The 20,043-nt window shown below is 32.5% G+C and overlaps 3 protein-coding genes across 5 annotated transcripts; 2 read left to right on the plus strand and 1 right to left on the minus strand.

Annotated features, from left to right (window-relative positions):
- Nucleotides 1-290: 290 nt before the first annotated feature.
- Nucleotides 291-2,329, plus strand: LOC131848126 (tRNA (cytosine(38)-C(5))-methyltransferase). Of its 2 annotated transcripts, none has more exons than XM_059197887.1 (4): nt 291-388; nt 634-750; nt 1,242-1,717; nt 1,805-2,329. In XM_059197887.1, exons 2-4 carry the CDS (start codon nt 690-692, stop codon nt 2,264-2,266), a joined length of 999 nt encoding a protein of 332 aa, XP_059053870.1. In that variant the 5' UTR covers nt 291-388; nt 634-689; the 3' UTR covers nt 2,267-2,329. The 2 variants fall into 2 exon arrangements, with proteins under 2 accessions (XP_059053870.1, XP_059053871.1); XM_059197888.1 differs by lacking the exon at nt 291-388 and adding an exon at nt 415-530.
- On the minus strand, nt 2,289-3,719 carry LOC131848128 (protein JTB). The gene is made up of 4 exons (XM_059197889.1): nt 3,526-3,719; nt 3,285-3,439; nt 2,617-2,710; nt 2,289-2,544 (listed from the first exon to the last, which is right to left on the minus strand). Exons 1-4 carry the CDS (start codon nt 3,579-3,581, stop codon nt 2,379-2,381), a joined length of 471 nt encoding a protein of 156 aa, XP_059053872.1. The 5' UTR covers nt 3,582-3,719; the 3' UTR covers nt 2,289-2,378.
- Nucleotides 3,720-4,446: 727 nt separating this feature from the next.
- LOC131848043 (maternal protein tudor-like) lies at nt 4,447-20,033 on the plus strand. 2 transcript variants are annotated; one of them, XM_059197798.1, is made up of 12 exons: nt 4,447-6,509; nt 6,598-6,798; nt 7,968-8,143; nt 8,986-9,066; nt 10,032-10,193; nt 10,636-10,800; nt 12,286-13,256; nt 13,863-14,011; nt 14,986-15,147; nt 15,508-15,674; nt 16,064-16,299; nt 16,678-20,033. In XM_059197798.1, the coding sequence occupies exons 1-12, from the start codon at nt 4,626-4,628 to the stop codon at nt 19,452-19,454; spliced, it is 7,131 nt and encodes a 2,376-aa protein (XP_059053781.1). In that variant the 5' UTR covers nt 4,447-4,625; the 3' UTR covers nt 19,455-20,033. The 2 variants fall into 2 exon arrangements, with proteins under 2 accessions (XP_059053781.1, XP_059053782.1); XM_059197799.1 differs by lacking the exon at nt 10,636-10,800.
- The last annotated feature ends 10 nt before the right edge of the window (nt 20,034-20,043 follow it).

Genomic DNA, 20,043 nt, shown 5'->3' on the forward strand with positions numbered 1-20,043 from the left:
AAACTGATTATTTTGCCTGTCCAAACTGACTTAAATGACAGCACCAGTAGTTGACACTTGAAAATTTAATAGATCCATTTGCATTCGAACATTATACAGGATAAAAAAAAATATTGAGTATATTAATACTAAGTTATAGAAAATTTTATAAAGAAAAATCAATAGGTTAATGGAATTCATATATTTATAATTGATCAAACATGTGTGACATTTGACTACTAATGTGTAAATCTGTAGTTTGTATAATCTGTACCGCATAATTAATAATTAATATAGGAACGTACATTCCCTAAACAATCGATTAAAATTACATTTAATATTTCTCATTTCCGACATGAAAGTTTATTATTTTGGTGTTATTGATTTTTCTGAAATATTAACTATTATGGTAAAAATCAATAATATCTATTAACCTACATATTTTAAAAGTGCCATCATTAATTATACTTTTCTTAATATTTTATATGATAATATAAATCGATATTAAATTGACGAATGTACATCCCTATTAACACATAATAAATAAACAGGTGTCGAAAGCCTTTTTTGGTATATGTACTTTACTCTTTGGTTGAAAGCATGATTAACATTTATAACTTATATATAATATATACATTTATTTACATTTTGTAGTTCAATAATTTAATTTACACAAGAAGTAAATTTGAGAAAATCCACAGCATTTAAAAATGGTCTATAGAATACTAGAACTATATAGTGGTATCGGCGGAATGCACTGTGGATGGAATGGTAAATAAAATTTAAACATTTTTACGACCAACATCGTAACGTAATGATGCTTTTGATTTTGACCTATACTTTGCTCTTTGCTGCGGTCCAAGCAAAGAGCAAATTATAGGTCAAAATCAAGTGTGTGTAATATGTGTACATAATTTTATGTATACCTTTACAAGTCATGTCAGATAATAGTGGGAAGAACTAAACTAAAATGTTGGATAAAACTCTAGCAATGGGGTTATTAGTCCAGATTACTAACAAATCCACACACACAATCAACCGACTTACTTATATGAACATTTTATTACATATTGTTACAAAAGAATAAACTCACATTAGCTATACTATAATGAAGGAACCTTAAATAGTTTTAGCTTCAACGATGATATTTCAAAATTTGTAATTTTTAGTTAATGAACTTTCACATTCTGCATGTGATATATATTTGGATATATCACCTTGGATTACAATAATTCTGTAATAAAATTATTGCTTGATTTCAGAATCTGGATTGGCAGGAGAAATATCTGCTGCTGTGGATATCAATACAGTTGCTAATGAAGTTTACAAACACAATTTTCCTACAACAAATTTACTAAATAAAAACATACAGTCCTTAACAAAAGATTCTATTAAAAATCTTAAAATAAACACTATTTTGATGTCTCCACCATGTCAGCCTTTCACAAGAAATGGCAAGTGTTTAGATGATAATGACCCACGGACCAACTCATTTATACATTTAATTGAAATTCTAGACCAATTAGACAATATTGAATATATGTTGATGGAAAATGTAAAAGGTTTTGAGTGTTCTAGTGTCAGAAATTTATTTATTGACAAGCTTAAACAACTGGAATTTGATTATCAAGAATTTCTTTTGTCGCCATGTATAGTTGGTGTTCCTAATTCTAGACTCAGATATTATTGTATAGCTAGGAGAAATGGATCACCTTGGTATTTTAAGTTAGATAGTATTGTAAGTGATTTTATTTTACACAAAGTTAAATATTTTAGTATTAGAAATATAATTAGAAATTACAAACTTAATAATATTTTTTTTCAGATAACAACATTTCCAAAATTATATGAGGAACCTTATGCATTACAAGATATCATTGAGTCTGATGTCTCAGATAAGTACATAATTAAAGATAAATTATTGAAACGGGCAAATATATTTGATATTTGTTACAAATATTCAAAACGATCATGCTGCTTCACAAAAGCATACTCCCACTATGTAGAGGGTACAGGCTCTGTGTTCACTGATGCAGATCAAGAAACAGTCATTGAATGTTTCAAAAGAGCAAATACCTATGAAGTGGGCAGTAATGAGTTCATTGACACATTAAAAGAACTAAAACTTAGGTTTTTTACACCAAAAGAAGTTTTATCATTAATGTCATTCCCTAAAGAATATGATTTTCCTAAAGATATATCTACAAAACAATGTTACAGATTACTGGGAAATAGTGTTAATGTTAAAGTTATATCTGAATTATTAAAATTACTTTTTGATAAATAAAATATTTAATTATTAATTCAATATTGTTATATATAAAGAAAAAGAAAACATTCCATTAATAAATACTGATGGATAAAAATTATTCAAAATTTAATATTAAATATCACATTTACTAAATAGATCCATTACTTAGAACCTGTCTCGCTCTTCTTTTAGCTCTGTAGTTCAAGACTCTCATCCTTAACATAACAGCTAAGGAAGATGACGCTCCAATAACAAAAGACCATATTGTGAATTTCCAATAGGCCCTTTCTTCTAAATATGCAACTCTGTCACAACTGGAAAAATATATAAATTTATTTTCAATGTACTACATTCTGTATACTTACACAGTAATATTAATATGTTACCTCCTAGTTACAGTTTCACCATTGTCACATTTTAGAATTTCCTTGAAACTAGTGTGTATACAGACTCCTATGCTTTTACTTCTAATTTCAAAGTCTGCAAAAAAAGTGAATTTCAAAATAAGCTAAGTGTACAAAAGAAATAAACTTAAATATTTACATAGATAACAGGCCCAGGCCACTATTACAGAGCCATGTTTACAATAATTGTAAAATGCATCTGTAGATTTATGTTATTTATTTCTATTATACAATACATTTATAATATGCCTATACAAGTTATAATAAACAAGCACCTATTTGATACTTGCTTATACATATTCACTATAAAATATATACCATTATATATAAAAAGAAATATCCACAATATGATAAATATTATGTATACATATTTACATATATATTATATGATGTGGAATATATTAATACAATTATGCATATAAGTTTAGTTAGTCTATGACTTTTCTTTGGCACTAAGTCCCTATTCATGATATCTTCAAACTTACACCATACTATTTTAAGCATAGTACAGATTATTACGTACAAGTGTTCCTGCTGGTAGTTAAATTATTAATTATTAAATGAAGATCATTAATACAAAGGTAATCATAAAAAAATGCAGAATTTTGAGTTTTATATGTAGCGAACACATGCATTATATTTTTAATTACCTGAACAAGGATGACATTCACTAATTATCTTGTACGGTTGATACATCCAACAAGTGGAATTGTTTTCAGTTGGAAATGTTTTGTTTTTCATTCGTTGGCTCCCGGAAAGCGTCTCCGCTAAATGTGACTCCAGTATGAGCACGACTATAGTTAATCTAAAGCATTTAAGATATTTTAAATTAAATGAAAGTAAACAAATTGTTTAGAAAAAGTACACTTTTTAATTTAATTAGATACTTACACGCCCAGGCTTATCGTACCAAGCACCATACATCTTTTAGAACACGTTTCAAACATTGTTTATAGATTTTCATTAAATGATTCGATTTTGAGGTAAAAACTGCTTTCGGTCATTTTATACAGATGGCTCGTATTTATTTCTTTATTACACTTTATTTGAATAAAAGTCACAGTACAAGTTTACTATTATTTACTATAGATATGTCAAATCAGACATGACATTGATGTTAATTGTCAGAAATTCTGAATTCGTACTGTATTTAGTACCCTATAAAAGCAATTCTATTAAAGTTATTCTATAATACCTAGGTATGGTATAGGTAATAATAGGTAGATATTTAATTTACAAAATTTAATCAATATTATCAATTTATCGATTATTTATTATGATATTATCGCTATTAGAACATCAATAACACAACACACTACTCACAATAATCACAACACAGATAACATAATATTATATACTTTTATCAAAACTTATTACATGAGTATAGTTGTAATATCATCATGTAGAAAATTAGAACACAATATGTTTTAAAAAAAGAGTTAAATATATATTTTTTTAAAACATATTGTGTTCGTTCACATTTAAAGTTATACCTTATTATTTATCTCTATCAATTTCCATGTTGCGAAAATCTACAACAGTTGGAGCTCATATACATATGTAAAGAATATCTTGACTTTTTTTTTTACTTTCATATTCATAACAATATTTGTATACTCAATTAGTGCTATCAAAGGCAAAAGTATTAAATTCACAATTTTACATTTTTTCCTTTGATATCGATTTAATCGGATAGAACTCTGTGGTTATTTTTGTATTCGTAATAGTAACTCGAATAGTGCATGAGTGACATAACATTACAATCGGCAAATAGTATTCTGTGGTCCGCTTGTTAATATTCTTTAGTTTGTGAGTTCGTGTTCGCCATGTTTCTTGAAAACGTAAACGGAAAAGAAAGCGGCATTTTTATGTAAGTCTAAAAAGTACCTTATACAGTTGTTGTGCCTGAACGTTTCTGGTATCTGGTAGAGTAATGTGAACTCATTGTAATAGTACCTTTTCACAATTTACCATTATTATAAATTGGCAATATGGCTGTTCCATCCGAAAATTTGAGATCTTTTCATCTCTACGTGACTCATGTGGATTGTGAGGGTCACTTTCTGAAGATAAGTGGACAGCTCGACAAGCAAGCGTCATTGATGTTAGAAACTCTGTTTGAGAGCGCCCGTGAGAATTTTGAAAAAGGAATTGGGACTGTTCCTCCGGCAGCTATTCATGAGGGCATTATATGCGCAGCGAAATACAGAGACGGTATTTATTATAGAGCAAAAATCACTAACACAAACAACCTAGCTACAGGTCTTGTTGGGGTACACTTCATAGATTATGGTAACAAAGACAATATTTCCCTAAGTACCATCAGATTTCTGGACAGTTATGATCCAATATTTTTGCAAATGCCTGGTCAAGCTACTGAATATTTTCTTTCACGAATTATGCATCCTTCAGGAAAATGGGAGGAACCACTTCTCTTGAAACTTCAGAATTTACTGTGTAATGCTGAATATCCAGTGACAGTTGATGTACAAACTCGCACACTACCTATTATTTCGATTCAGTTCAAGGGTACTGATTTATCTACACACCTTGTAACAAATAGATTGGGCATTGCAATACCTGTGAATAAACAGGAGATATTACTCCTACAAATGTCTGGTGATAGTCAACTATCAAATTGGCAGCTGTCTAGCTTTGGAAATGAACCTACATATACTGAACATGTACCATTTTTAATTAATCAAAATTTTCCTATGAATCCTGCATCAGCAATGCGTTTGCAACAAAATATTGTTCCATTCAATGGCTCTGTACCACCTCCTTCATTGATCAGTCAAAGATTAATGGTTAACAAAGTACCAAGGAATTCTGTAAATTTGAGACCTCCTTCACGCCAACCTCAACATGCTGGCAATTCAGTGTCTGGAGCACCAACATCACCACCAATTGTAACAAATAAACCACTTTCACCAAAGAAATCTACTACATACAAAAGTCGTTTACTGGAACTAAACTCTCAACAAAAAGTCTTTGTATCATTTGCCGAAGAAGGACCTGAGCTTTTCGCAGTGCAGCTTGTTCCTGATGCAAAGAAATTCCAAGATATGATGGATGAAATAAACAAGCGGCCTCACAGTAGTCTTACAGAACCACCAATGATTGGAACAGTATGCCTCGGTAGGATGTCTGGTGACAGGATCATCTGTCGAGCAATTGTCATGAATTTATCTGGGTCTCAATGCAAACTATTTTTTGTTGATTTTGGTGATACTGAAATGGTGTCATATTATGATATTTTCGATATCCCTGAAGAATTTGTAAAGCCTAATGTTTTTGCTATGAGGTTCTGCTTATCTGGAGTAAAAAAGTTAGAGAAGGGTCCACACCTGACTGAGACTTTCAAACAGCTGGTGAATGGGAAAGTACTCACATTGCGAGTGGTGGCACCTGAAGGTCCTCCATTAATTCAATATGGAGAGTTGTATTTGGATAATAAGAATGTTCTAGATCTCCTATTAGCAAACATGAAAGATAAACTTCAATTCAAATGGATGAATATGTTGACTTTGGGATCAAAACAATCAGTCTTAGTGTCATATGTAGACAGTTGTATAAAGTTTTATATCCAGTTGTCAGACAAGATTGATGAGCTGAATGCTGTAATGGATGCGGTGAGAATACATTGTGAGAACAGTTCTTCACCTGGAGAGTTGCCTGTGGGTGCTGCTTGCTGTGCAAGGTTTCCTGATGATGACAATTGGTATAGAGCAAGAATTAGACATACAAAAGGAAGTAAAGTAGTAGTGGCATATGTAGACTATGGTAATGAACAAGAAGTTAATATATCAGATCTCAGAACTATTACCCCAGATCTCATAAGATTACCTGCACAGGCTATGAAATGTGCACTGAAGGTAAATATCTTGTTAATACATTTTTATTATTCTCTTACTCATAGTTTACTCAATTCTACATATAAATGTATATGGTTTTTCTAATTAGGGCTTTGAGAGTAAACCAATTGAGACAAAGACATCAAATTTGTTGGAAATGCTGGCTCTAGAAAAGACTTTGATGGCTCAAATTGTTGGTGTGCTATCCAGTGACACAATGTTAGTTTCTCTTGTTGATGACACTGTTACTCCGCCACTAGATGTAGCACGGAGGATGACTCAACTTTCACAACCAAGAGTTAGCAATGAGGTAAGTGATCAAAGTGTATTTTACATCACTGTATTGTTAAATTCTTTTTGTCTGTTTCATATTTTATGAACTTCAGTTAGATTGAGAGACATTGTCCTTTCAAAACCTTGAATTACTAAATTTGGATAAAGTATCAATAAATTGGAATTCAAATATCCTAAATGTAAACTCCAGAGTTGTTAAGTTATTAATATATTATTTATACATAAATATTTCATCTTGTAGAAAAAATACAATGATATCATTGTGGTTCTTTGCAATGTTTTCTTATTAGTTTCATATAAGTTTCCAATAAAAATAGAAATCATGTTGAATGGATTTAAAATTAATTTGACACATATTTTTTTATTAATACTAAGTACTTTATATGTTAATGCACAGTCCTGGGGTATAATGTATAATAACAATAAACATGGTCAGATTTCACTTTCTGAATACAAAATAGTTTTATATATCTACTAGGTATGTATGGCTTTACTTCTATTAGTAAGCCTACCTATAATTATGTTGATCACTGATATTATGATTCAAAGAGTTATATGTAACACTTAATAACATTTCTTATAGCTTTCACTTTAATAATAGCATAATCATTTGTACACTACAACAATGTTTGAAAATATTTTTTGTGATGTAATGGCAAACAAACTAATGCCTGACCTGTTGGAAAGTGAACATTATGTATTAATTAGAATATGAATGTATTTACAATAAAATGTATTTTAAGTATTTATATCAGTTGTCCAGAACACATAGCACAAGCTCTGGTTACCTCTGGTCTACATTATATTGTATGGATTGTTCAGGGGTATTATTATTATTATTATCATCATCATCATCATCATCATCATCATCTACGTACATGAGCAACGCCACGGATGCCACATCGTTATCGTGTGATGCTCTTGTTACTGGTCATGCGTTACTGTTCCAGAGGTGTATTGAGACGTCATGCCTTTATATCCTGTAATTTTACAGCTATGTCTCACTCTTTAAATTTGGCGGCAAAAGTAAGCTACACAGGTACACATAAAGACGATTTTGTACAAAGTATAATAACAATAATATCCTTGGCCAATTCACACATCGCCATTTAGTCCTAAGCTAAGTATTGCTTGTATTATGGGCACTAGGCGATAAGTACTTAGATTTATTTAAATTATAAATAGGCAAAAGCGACTACACCAGTTCGTAGAGACGCACCAGATACCTTCAGCTCCCCAGAAGGCAGTGTTCCGGAGGAGGGTCGGAAAAAAAACATTAGGCGCGAAAAAAGTTTCAAAGACGAACGTCGTCCGAAAGAAAACGAGGAGTTTGCACAAAGAGGCGGCAGCTTTCGTGGCAGGTAAGTTTTCATTTTAAAGGATCATAGCTGATGTATGTAACTACCTCAAATTCCAATTAATAGTAATTACTATCCACTAATACTAATTTATTTAACATACCACATTTAAAACAGGAATATTATATTACATGTACTTAATATGTAGGGATTTTTAACAGTTAATGTACACTATAAAATCATGATACTATATTTTGTTACTGAATCGTAAAACTGTAATGCACAGTTGCTTTCCTACCGTTTTACTTTTTTAAATCAGCGCGCCGCCTACTGGCTGGCGCCGTACGGCTATCTGTTCTAAATTTGATAAAAAAATAGCAAATACTTAGTGCGGTTATGGAATATAACTTCACTATTTGCGTTTTATGAGCTGCTTTATATATCGAAAACCGGTGAAAATTGTTCCACCTTGTTGAAAATATACTAATGTCCAAAAAAAATCTAATCGAATGGTCAGCTTATTATATTGTAACATTGTTCACGAGCCATTATTTCAGATATGTCGTACCTGTTCAATTTCAGTTTACGATCCTAGTCAAATATCTACTTTATAATCTCAATACCAGCTCTAGTATGTACGAATTGCCAGGTGTATTATATTTATTTTGTAACAAAAAATATAATAGCTTTCTGACTCATGACTGCTCTGACCTTCAAATCGGTTCTTTGAACCCGCCGTTGATTTAGTCGAAGTGCAGTTCTCGTTCTAACAAACTACATAATGTATAGGTAAACCTATTATTGGTATATATATGTGTTTATTGTCAATATATTGAAATTAATCTGTGCTGTGTTGATATGGAATAGTGCTGGTGTAAAATCATGATTTGTTTTTAATTGTACAGGGATAATAAGGATGGATTTGATAGATCCGCGCCAGCTAGACACAGTGAGAAGTTTGGCGGGAGGCAAGATAGAGGAGATAGGTATGTTTTAATAAATTTTAAATTAAAAAACAATTACAATTTATTAATATATTTAATGTTTTTCTGTGATAATTGTTGATGAATGAGTTACTGCGAAATATGTTCATCATAAATTGACGTTGATCAATATATCGACACAATTATTATGTCAATTACATAATTGTTTGATCACTGAAGCCAAAATACTATTCATGCATTTTATGAAATTGCTTTCAATAGCGTGTTTATAATTTGTAAAGAGTATGGGCGTACATTTCTTGGAATATTAGTCGTAGAATATACTTACAGGTATCAGAAGAATGCGTGTTCAAATCTCGGAGTGGTTACGATTTATTGTTTATTTTATCATACCTAGCATTGTCATGAGACTGAAAAAACATTTGGTATTAACTAATATAAATAATTAAACTGGTTTAGTACTAAATGGTATACCAAACCAGCATATAAATTAATAAAGTAGTCATGTATCTGAACCATTTTCAACAATAAACAAATTGTAAATCGAAATTACATTTTGACCTTTTCCTACTAAATAGTACTAATACTTAAATGATTTTAAATTATCCACTTTGCTTTAGCCAACTTGTTCAGTAGCTTTACACTATGTACCTTTGGCGGAAGCCAGTATTTACAACTAATCAAATATACCAAAAGTACATAGAGCGAGCGACTCGGCAACACGTCCCGAATCTTTACTATTTTAGCACAAACTCGTCTTCAAGCTGTAAATGCATAGGCACGTATTGACACCCTGCGTCCTATTAATATTGTACACGGGAATGTTTGTACTAATCGATAGATGAATTTTTGTTATTCTTAGTCAAAAACTACGTACGGATGGATTTGAATAAAATTACGAACAGAGATAGTTCATATCCTTAATTAAAGTATAGGACACTTTTACCCGAATCTGCAGGTATTATTCCATTACTGGGGAGAAAATCATAGTAATAAATATTTTATAGGCGTGGTGGACAAAAACCTTGGGAGAATAACACGGCACACAACGCTGCGGTGGCGTCTACGTCTACGTCTGCTCCTGACGACAATTGGGAACAAACCCCATCTCAGTCCAACCTGCAACCGTCTCCCAGCCGACCACATAACCGCGATAATAATAGAGAGAGGTAAGTGTGTGGTTTTATTAGTACACAATTATGTCTATATAAAGTAAAGGAAGACTATTGATGCGCCCACGTGATATGATCAGACGTATTATAAAAAAATAAAAATATGTTCAGTAATAACGTAAGATGTTTGTCACATTTAGATGATGATAATCCTTGTTTGGAACAATTTTAATAAATTATATCATCTTATAGATAAACATATACCTACTTTGTTTTTGGTTCATACAAGTCGTAAATAGCATCTATGTCTTGCACAGATATAATGTAGTAGGTACATATATTGCAGTAGATAAATATAATGTTTATCATGCAGTAATCAATCATTGGGCGTTTTAATGTCAAAAGTATGTGATACTGCGATTTATATAAACAATGTAGTAATGTTTAGTATAATATGCAAAAGAGGAAATTAAATCGGTAATCTACATAACTTCAACAGAAGAAAACCTAGGTCGGATCATCACGATAAACCCGGTCCAAGATCCGGATGGAAGAATAAGGATACGACTGGAGTCGGCAAAAGACTAAGGCAGGCAGCAGAGGCTGCCTCTTTAGACACCCAGAACACGCATCAGAAAGGCTCGGTGCAAGATAGATTAAAACGGTACTAGTGCTGGAGACACGCCTGAGTTTCACCTCACTTTCTATCCTGATCCAATATTAATGCTTAATAATTGTAATTAGCTTTGTCATATAAAAAATAACTCTTCAGTTTCTTTTTCAACAACTCATTTCATATAAAAATAATACTCTTTATTTTGCGGAAGCCGAATAAATAAGAGCAATAGAGACCCCTAGAAATGGCACAAATTAATACGACTTATTAGAGCTTTGTATATAGACTTTTTTGTAACATTAAATGTGTGCACGTATGAAATTTTCGTCCTTATATTCTGATGTCATAGTTCAAAAACTACAATTACTACTGCTAGATGTTGTTATGATAATGAAAATAAGTGTGATACGAAGATTGAAACACAACACTAATTTCAGTCTAAATCTACGCTCCAAAATAGTTTATTTTTTAAAAGTCGCTGGCTCTATTATATTACATGATTGGTAATATATTTTTTTTTTACAGAGACATTGAAAATTTTCCTCTGTATATTAGACAAACAATTTTGAATTGATGAATACGGGAAAATAGATGCTAATGTGCATTATGTTTGCTCGCAATTGTATGAAGAGATCACGCGATAATAATTATCAGTTTTCAAGTGAAGCATTAATATTTGTATCAGCATTGTTCTTGTTGTCTCGCCCTATTTGCTTGGTCACGCTTCGTTAGCCAGCGCACTTGTGAGCGTTCTGTGTATTTGCCGGCTTTCGATTTTATTATAATTCATTTATATTGCACCATATACGTTGTATGTTTGCAGCACATGTTTTGTTTATTCTTGCATTTACTACTGATTTCGTATATTCATTTTACACTCTATAGTTGCTTGATGTGGTGGTACCATATAATGTTAATCTTCTCGTTTACATCTATTCACTTTACATAGTAATTAATCTATTTATAACAAATATATTATAATCTGACAAATGAAATGATATAATCCTAGCGATTCCAAACAGAAATATCAAAATCCGTTCAGGTTTAGCTAAGTTATCTGCATCGTAATATACGTACAAAATAATGTACATTTATTTGAATACTACCTCTGCTTGGTAGTCGTTTCAAAATATTTGGTAATGTCATTGTTACTATGTAGCATTTTAATTTTGCAAGTCTATAAAATTTAATATCGCAGTAAGCGAATGGAACTCTGTTCACAATGTAGCCTTGCATTATATCACAGCATGTTTATGGAAAGAGACTTATTTAATTCCATTGATATACTGTCTGTTTAGATGTGGCTCCTCAGAAACACTATATGCAGCAGTGTTGGTATTCATTGATTACCTGAAATGGTGCTGATGAAATGAATATACTACTTTATAATACTGCATCTTTCCTATCTGTAATAGAATATTTAAGTTTTATGTCAATGTATATGTATAGATTTGACATAAGAATCTGTAAACTGAAGAGGAATACCTTCCTCTTAACCCTAATACTTAACTAACATGATAATATTATTTGCAGTGATAATAAATTTGGTCATGATCAAAATCAAGAAAACAGAAGTGATGACTGGGGAAATAGAAACAGGGAGAATCGGTCAGACCGTAGGGAAAACCAGGGTGAGAGACGAAACAACTGGGGAGATAAAAAAGAGAACTGGAATCAAAAGAGAGAGTTCAGGGAAAATAGGCAACAAGGTGACAGAACACGAAGTAACTTTACACCTAGAGAACGCGCTGAGCGCTCCTTCAATTCTGACTCAGACAAAAGGTCTGAAAGGAGCAACCGTTCTCAGGAAAGTGGCCGAGGAGATCGGTCCGGTCGCGCTCCGGCCTACAAAACTCGAAGCAAATTCACTCAAGTACAATATAAAGAGTTGCAAGAACCGATTCCCTTAGAGACTCCCTTTATCGAACCAACTGTCGAAATTGGCACCCAACACGAGATATCAGTTACATGGATAATATCTCCGGAAAATTTTTACACACAAATATTATCTCTGCAACCTAAATTCCTTGAAATGATGCATAAAATACCAGTATTGTATAAAGGTGTGAAGCCTTATTCTGGAGTAGTGCCTGTTGGAGCATCAGTGTTGGCGCGATACCCTACTGACGGAGTGTTGTATCGTGCTACTGTGATCGCTGTCCAGCCGTCTTCACAATTTATAGTTAAATATGTAGATTTCGGAAATAAGCAGGTGGTGGAGGCTAAAGATATATGGCAATTGGATAGACAGTTAATGGAGCTCCCTAAGATGGCTGTCCATTGTTCTTTATTAGGGGTTTCACCAAAGGACGGGGAATGGAAGGCGAATCAAGAAATAGATCTATGTTTCAATGCGCCTCGATATCAGTGTGTGTTCCAAGAATGCTTAGACGAGCAACTATACAAAGTATCACTTTGGAATAATGGAGCTAGCGTCGCAGATATGCTTGTCGAGAAAAGTCATGCTACTTTGTCTGAACATCAGTCATCTGTTACTTTGAAAGGTTAGCATACATTTGCTATTATTTTTATACTTTATTATATAACTTGGCGAACAAACTGACGGCTAAAACTTAACTTAAAATGTCAACTTTAGGCTTTATGCGAATAGTAACATTATTCAGCCTATGTGGCCTAATATGTTGCACTTCTCGAGAATTAATTTATTAGGACTCGTTTTAGCTAGTTTTATGTGTACCTATGTAAACGCAAAATTAATTACAACAAAGCCTCTTTTATAATTTTATCGTTTTTGTCTAGGTTTAAACTTCAAAATTTTGTAATTTTGAGTTGAATCCTAGATAAAAACGATAAAATTATGAAACTTTAGTTAACTGAGAGAGAAATGTAACTGTTACAGTATTTCAGTAAAGTATACTGTACTGTGTCTGACATTATGCAAATGATTCATGCGATCAATTATTTTCCAACTTAAAAGAAAAAAGTAATGTTCAGTTTCTTGCTAGTTCTTTCCAACAAAAGTAGCTAGTCAGACTGGACCCTAGTGATATTAATAAACTTGTCTTGCATAAGTGGTAAAATGTCCTATGATATATAGTATAAATGATTTGGACTCGTAAGAAAATACGATTACAATTTCATGTTTACAGATGAAGCTATCGACTTAACAATTATCGTGGGCCAACAAATCTTATGCAAAGTCACCCATGTGGAGTCATTCGAAAAATTCTACGTCCAACTAGATTTAGACAAAGCAGCTCTAGTAGAAAGTGCCATCGACACCTTCGATAAGTCACAAGTAAGTGAAACTAAATTTTATTTTCAAGTTGGTCTAATTCACGGATTTCACATGCATTAGAAACTAGCGATTAACTGCGCATACATAATCTATTTAGTAATCATTTGTAATTCAACGAATCGAATCGTTATATCTTTTTTTAGGCTCCATACTAAAATTAAAAAAAAATCCGGAATTGTTTTCTTTGATGATTTTTTTGTTATGGGCATGGAATGTGTATAAAGTTGCTAAATAACCAATAAATCACGTAAAATACTTCACAATTATTTCAGTATGTACTCTTACTTACTCTTATGTTTGATAAGTTTCAACTTATTGGCTGTCGTATATTGTTTGCAAGTTATGTAATTTCGCGAGATGTTTATCTATATATGCCTTATCCTTGTTATTAAAAATATGTCGATTTGTACGCATACCTCATTTTTTCACTCACCTTTTCATTTTCATATTTTGCACCTCAAAAATGTTACTTTATTATATTGATTATTTATATGATATGTAATATTTTGACACTATTCTCTCGAGCAAAGTTGTACTATTCATACGATGCAGTAATAATAAATTGTCATAAATCATAATTTTATATGTAAGTAACTGTGGTGCATCTAGTGGGTATAGTGGCATCCGTCACACCACACCATCATATCCCAAACTAAGCCTAGTCTAGAGCCTGTCTTAAGGGTACTAGACACCTCTTAGAAATAGTGTAATACATTTTTCGTGAATACATACAAAACACGGAAACCAATACAAAAATAATATTCAGGAATACAAACGTTTGCACTTGCGAGGACTTGAACCTGCGACCATTGAAAGTTAAACGGTGTGCTAAACCGCGGCTCTGAATGTACATAAAACTTGTGTACCACAGACATCATATACGTTTAACGGCCGTCATATGCTCTATTCGTTGCCATTCCTAATGACTACTGTGTGACCTCTATACTCTATATTCTAAGTATTATCTTTTTTAGCTTACTCCATTATCAACGGACAGCCTCGCGGAAGGTATTCACTGCACTTTGAAACATGAGGGAAAGATATACCGAGCTATTCTCTACGATGTTGCAGACACGGCTAATATAAAAGCCGTATTGCCTGATTACGGAAACTGTGTGACTACAACTTTAGAAAACGTAAGTACACTTATCTATTTTTATTTAATGCTTTGTTTTTATGGAGATAATACTTGTAAGTAATAAGTGTAACATAAGTACTCGCGAGTTCAACGGCAGGCTTACATACAATTTTAAAATTACCGCATAGTCGAGCACAATATTGCTATGGTAATATAAATTAATATAATAAACGGGAAAATATTTTTTTTTATTTGTAATAAATAACCAATAAGTTACAGACCTATTTAAAAATTCTTGTTCTACTTGTGTTATATGTACTGTATTTCTCGCCGCCGATGCCTCAGGACAGTGAAATATAAAACACTACTAATATGAAATTCTATAGTTTCAAGTAATACATTTTATAATTTTTCGTAGCTTATGATATTACCAAGTGAGCTCAGTGTGTACTTCTACCAATCCCTGGAATGCAAATTAAATAACTATACGTCAGAGTCCAAGACACTACTGTCACTTGAGGAACTTAAGGAATGTCTGACTGCTAAGAAATATATTATATACATCAACGATGTTCAGGATATCAGGTATTGTGTTTATCTTTCTTTTCATTATCTTCACTAATATCACACATAAATAAGCGTCAAAATATGGCCCTTTCCTAATCCACTTTATTTGTTTAAAGCATATTCATTCCATAGATAGTAAAAAATCTGATTATTAATAATATGGTTTTTATAAGGGCATAATTTTTACAAATACATGTGTCGTTCTAATTTTGAATATTTTGTAATCATACCATAAATTTATTTCAAATTAAAAACTGTTTTATTGCTATTTTGTTCTTCTGAAATTTATAATGGTTTTAGATACTGTTGGACATACTATGTTAGTCTTTTACCAGTTATTTTATATATTATCGGCATCAATAACAGGTCTCCAAAAAGTTGTACATATATGATTATCTTTTTTTTAGTTTGGTATCCACACTATACGATAGTGTGACTGGCCAGAAAGTGGCTATATTTGAGCCAGATGAAGGTGCATATGATGAAGTAGTCCAACTCTGTATGAGATCTGTTTTCAATTACAACTTTGGAATGGCATACATTTCTCATTCTGAAAATCTGAACGAATTTTACCTGCAAAAGTCTGGTGATGGTGACAAGATAGCACTGTTACTGGATGATCTATACAAATTTTATGAAGAAGGTAATTAATCACAAAATAAATTTTTAATGTAAAATGCAGTTTTAGAGAAATTTTACTCTGAACACATTCAGATTGTGGAATAAGTAGTGTGAGTTGTGAATTTTCTCTAGAGTTTTTGAAAAGGCATATTTGGGTTTCTATATGAGTGGCAATAGACCTCTTTTGTTCCTGGTGGTCTTACCATGAAGGCTGTATGCTATACAGTTTATATGGTATTACTCACTCCTCCATTTACAGGTTTGGAGGCATTCTTTGCCTTATGTCCAAACTGGTATATTCAATTAAAGATTAAAACTTGTCAAGATAACCTATACTATCTGCTCTGTATTATGGGGTAATATTTGAACTGTATTATAATTAACTTTTTGTCATTCCTAGGAACCCCAGAAGATCTTACAACCTTTGAAGTGGATGGATTATGTGTTGTCAAATCAAGTGACGGGAACTGGTATCGCGCAACCATTATCAGTGTTAAAGAAAATGATGTCCATGTTCAATTTCCTGATTATGGAAATACTGAAACAGTACCCAAAACAAGTGTCAAAAAACTTGATAGTAAATTCTATGAACCTTGCGCACTTGCCCTTGTTGCTAGTTTAGGTCTTGTAGCCCTTCAAGAAGACGCATTAGCCAAACTAACAGAATGGACCAATGAAAAAGAGGTTCAAGTTACTTTAGCTTTTGGTAACGATGGCTGGCTTGCAAGCTTACATTTGGATGGTGTGGACTTATCTATGAAACTTGTCAATGAAAAATTAGCAACTCCACAAATAATTTCCAATGATGAACAAAAAATTGAAACTACAGTAGAAGAACCAATTTCATTACCAGCTGGCTGTAACCAAGTATATATTAGTCATATTGATACACCAGGGCATTTCTGGTTACAGATGATTGATAAAATTGACAAAATAGAAGAAATTCAAGCTGAACTTCAGAGTAATGCGGCAACATATACGGATATCGAAAGTCGTGAACTGGGCACTTTGTGTGTAGCCAAATATTTAGCTGACGACAAGTGGTACCGCGCCGAAATACTCGACTCTGATTCTGACATAATTACTGTACGGTTTATTGACTATGGCAATACAGATGTATTGGACAACCAACCTGATTTAATAAAAGCGATACCAGATAAACTGAAAGAAATTGAGCGTTATGCTGTTAAATCAAGTGTTAATGCTGTGCCAACTGGCACGGGACAGTGGTCTGAGCCGGCATCGGACTACTTCACTCAACTTGTTGGTGATATATCATCCCCTGTAGATGCTCTAATTGTCCTGAAAGATATCACTACTTACGTTGATATATATGTTAATGGTATCAATATTACTGATAAGTTAGTTTCAGAAGGTTACGCCACGAGATCTGAGGAAACAGAATGTGGAGACTTACCGTCCTGTTTTGCTAGCCATGTCAACTCTCCATCTGAATTTTGGATACAGCTTGAAACTGCAACTCCTGAATTACAAGCTATGGAGTCAGCAATGATTGATGCTGAAAATTTCCCTGAATTAACAGATAAAGAGGAAGGTGTAATTTGCGCTGCTAAATATCCCGAAGATGGTTCTTGGTACAGAGCTCAGGTGATTGTTGACGGTTCTGAAGGTACAGAAGTTCTCTTCATGGATTATGGTAATGCATCTATCGCTAATGAGTTACGTAGTCTTCCTGATGAACTTAAAATTAAACCAGCTCTTTCAAGAAAATGCGCTCTACAAAAACCACGTGATATTAAATCTTGGTCACGAAAATCTGAAGTAAAATTCAATGAATTGGCTGCAGAAGGTGCAACAATTTTTAACGTGCAATTCATTGCATCTGGGGATATATCTATTGTAGAACTTTATCTTGACGGTAAATCTGTAACAGAGGAACTTATAGGGCTCTGTGAGGAGCATCCCACTAGTGAACGACCAACACCTGTTGGACAAGACTTATACAGTAATGGCAAAGTATGTTATGTTAATGCTTTAGACGAATTTTATGTGCAACTTGATGAAAAAGTCTCAGATCTTGACAAAATTATATACAGTCTTACTAACGCCTCCGAATTTGAACCAGCTACTGAATTGAAAGTAGGTTTATTATGTGCCGCATTTTGGACAGAGGATGAACAGTGGTATAGAGCAAAAATCCTTGAGTTTTGCGATGTTGGTTACCATGTTCAGTTTATAGATTACGGCAATAAGGCTAAATGCGAAGAATTCCGTCTACTTCCTGATGAAATTTCTCGTATAGAACCTCTCGCTAAGTGTTGCAGATTGGTTGGATACACTGAGGATAATGTATCAAACGAAAATATTAAATCAAAACTTGACGACCTTGCAGCTGATGAATCGGTAACATTCCAAATAGAATTTTTAGATAGTACCAAGGAACCAATCTTAATTAGATTATTACTGGATGGGAAAGATGTTATTGCAACAACTTCTGTGCCATCAGAAGTTATTTCAGAGAACAGAGAGGATTTCGAAAATCCAACCAGTAAAGAAATTACTGATACTACTGAAATAACAGCAGAGCTTAATAAATCTAATGAAATCAATGAATCCACATTAGAAAGTAATGTTGAAAAAGTAAATGCCTTTAATACTCAAGAAGTTGAAGAAAAGGTAGATAAATTAGAAAAAAGTGTTATAAGTGACCAACAAGCAGAGGAGCCAGTTAGTGAGCTTAGCACTTCACAACCTGATCTCGATGAAAGTATAAGTAGCACTCATACAGTAATAGAGAATAAGTCTTTTGAAGGTAATATTGATAATTTAAGTAACGAAGTAATTCTTGAAACAAATGGAGAAAAAGATTCCGATTCAACAACGAATTTGCCTGATAACGATATTTCACTAGAGAACACTTCAGATAAAAATGTTCCCACAAAAATACCAGAAAATTTATCAGCTAAAAATACATCTTCAGAAACTTCAGAGAGTATTAAAGAAAATATCCAGTCTCCTGAACGCGATGAATCGAAAGAATCCATTAATACAGATACAGGTTATACCAGTGATGGTGATCCAGATAAACTGTCACCCTCTGCAGAATCTATATCCCCTGCAAACGAATCATCGACAATAGAAGCTCCAGCTAAAGAACTAATTGCAGATTCGAAGGATAAATCCGATGGAGTTCAAGATAAGGAATTGAAAGTGTAAATTATTTAATGTGATATAATCTCATTTATCTGGCTAAAGAGACAAAGTCTTCATGACACTTATGGACATTTGCTTAAAAAATGTTATTAGTTCTTGGACTTAACTTAGTTTCTAGGTAATAATAAAACATTACACAGTGTAATGGAAAACTAAGTGACTGATATATTATTGGTAATTAGTAATACCAATTGTAGTTTTTCTTATGTTGACTTTTGTTACAAGATTCTATTTGAAATATGTGTCATATGTACTTTTATGTCTGTCATTGTGTTGTGATTTATTTAATACCAGTGTAACAAATGTGACTGTAAGTTAGACACTATTTTTTATTACTTATTATTCTTGTTACACAAGAAAATTTCATATTTCTATTTTGTTATATCTCTATAATTTAATAAGTCAGTATACACTTAATACTTAATGAACAGTAGACTACTCATTTTCATGTATCGCTGACGTAAGTACTAACTGCTCATACAACTTACTGTTTTGACTGCAATGTGAGTAGTTTTATAATACTCTCAAAATGATTTTTTTGGTATAAGAACTCTGGGATTTCTTCTAATAATAGGGAGATTTATTTATAATT

This window comes from Achroia grisella, unplaced genomic scaffold (genome assembly GCF_030625045.1).
Source record: "Achroia grisella isolate CSIRO2021 unplaced genomic scaffold, CSIRO_AGI_Agris_v1 utg546, whole genome shotgun sequence".
In the NCBI taxonomy this organism is placed as follows: Eukaryota; Metazoa; Arthropoda; class Insecta; order Lepidoptera; family Pyralidae; genus Achroia; species Achroia grisella.

Bases quoted from the DNA above. Each gene is read 5' to 3' on its own strand.
- LOC131848126 (XM_059197887.1), top strand. From the start codon at position 690: ATGGTCTATAGAATACTAGAACTATATAGTGGTATCGGCGGAATGCAC. The intron at 751-1,241 runs GTAAATAAAATT...GCTTGATTTCAG, and splicing joins AATGCACTGTGGATGGAATG to AATCTGGATTGGCAGGAGAA. The intron at 1,718-1,804 runs GTAAGTGATTTT...ATTTTTTTTCAG, and splicing joins ATTTTAAGTTAGATAGTATT to ATAACAACATTTCCAAAATT.
- LOC131848128 (XM_059197889.1), bottom strand. From the start codon at position 3,581: ATGTTTGAAACGTGTTCTAAAAGATGTATGGTGCTTGGTACGATAAGC. The intron at 2,711-3,284 runs GTAATTAAAAAT...CTTTTTTTGCAG, and splicing joins TGAATGTCATCCTTGTTCAG to ACTTTGAAATTAGAAGTAAA. The intron at 2,545-2,616 runs GTAACATATTAA...ATATTTTTCCAG, and splicing joins GGTGAAACTGTAACTAGGAG to TTGTGACAGAGTTGCATATT.
- LOC131848043 (XM_059197798.1), top strand. From the start codon at position 4,626: ATGGCTGTTCCATCCGAAAATTTGAGATCTTTTCATCTCTACGTGACT. The intron at 6,510-6,597 runs GTAAATATCTTG...TTTTCTAATTAG, and splicing joins CTATGAAATGTGCACTGAAG to GGCTTTGAGAGTAAACCAAT. The intron at 10,801-12,285 runs GTACTAGTGCTG...TATTATTTGCAG, and splicing joins GTGCAAGATAGATTAAAACG to TGATAATAAATTTGGTCATG.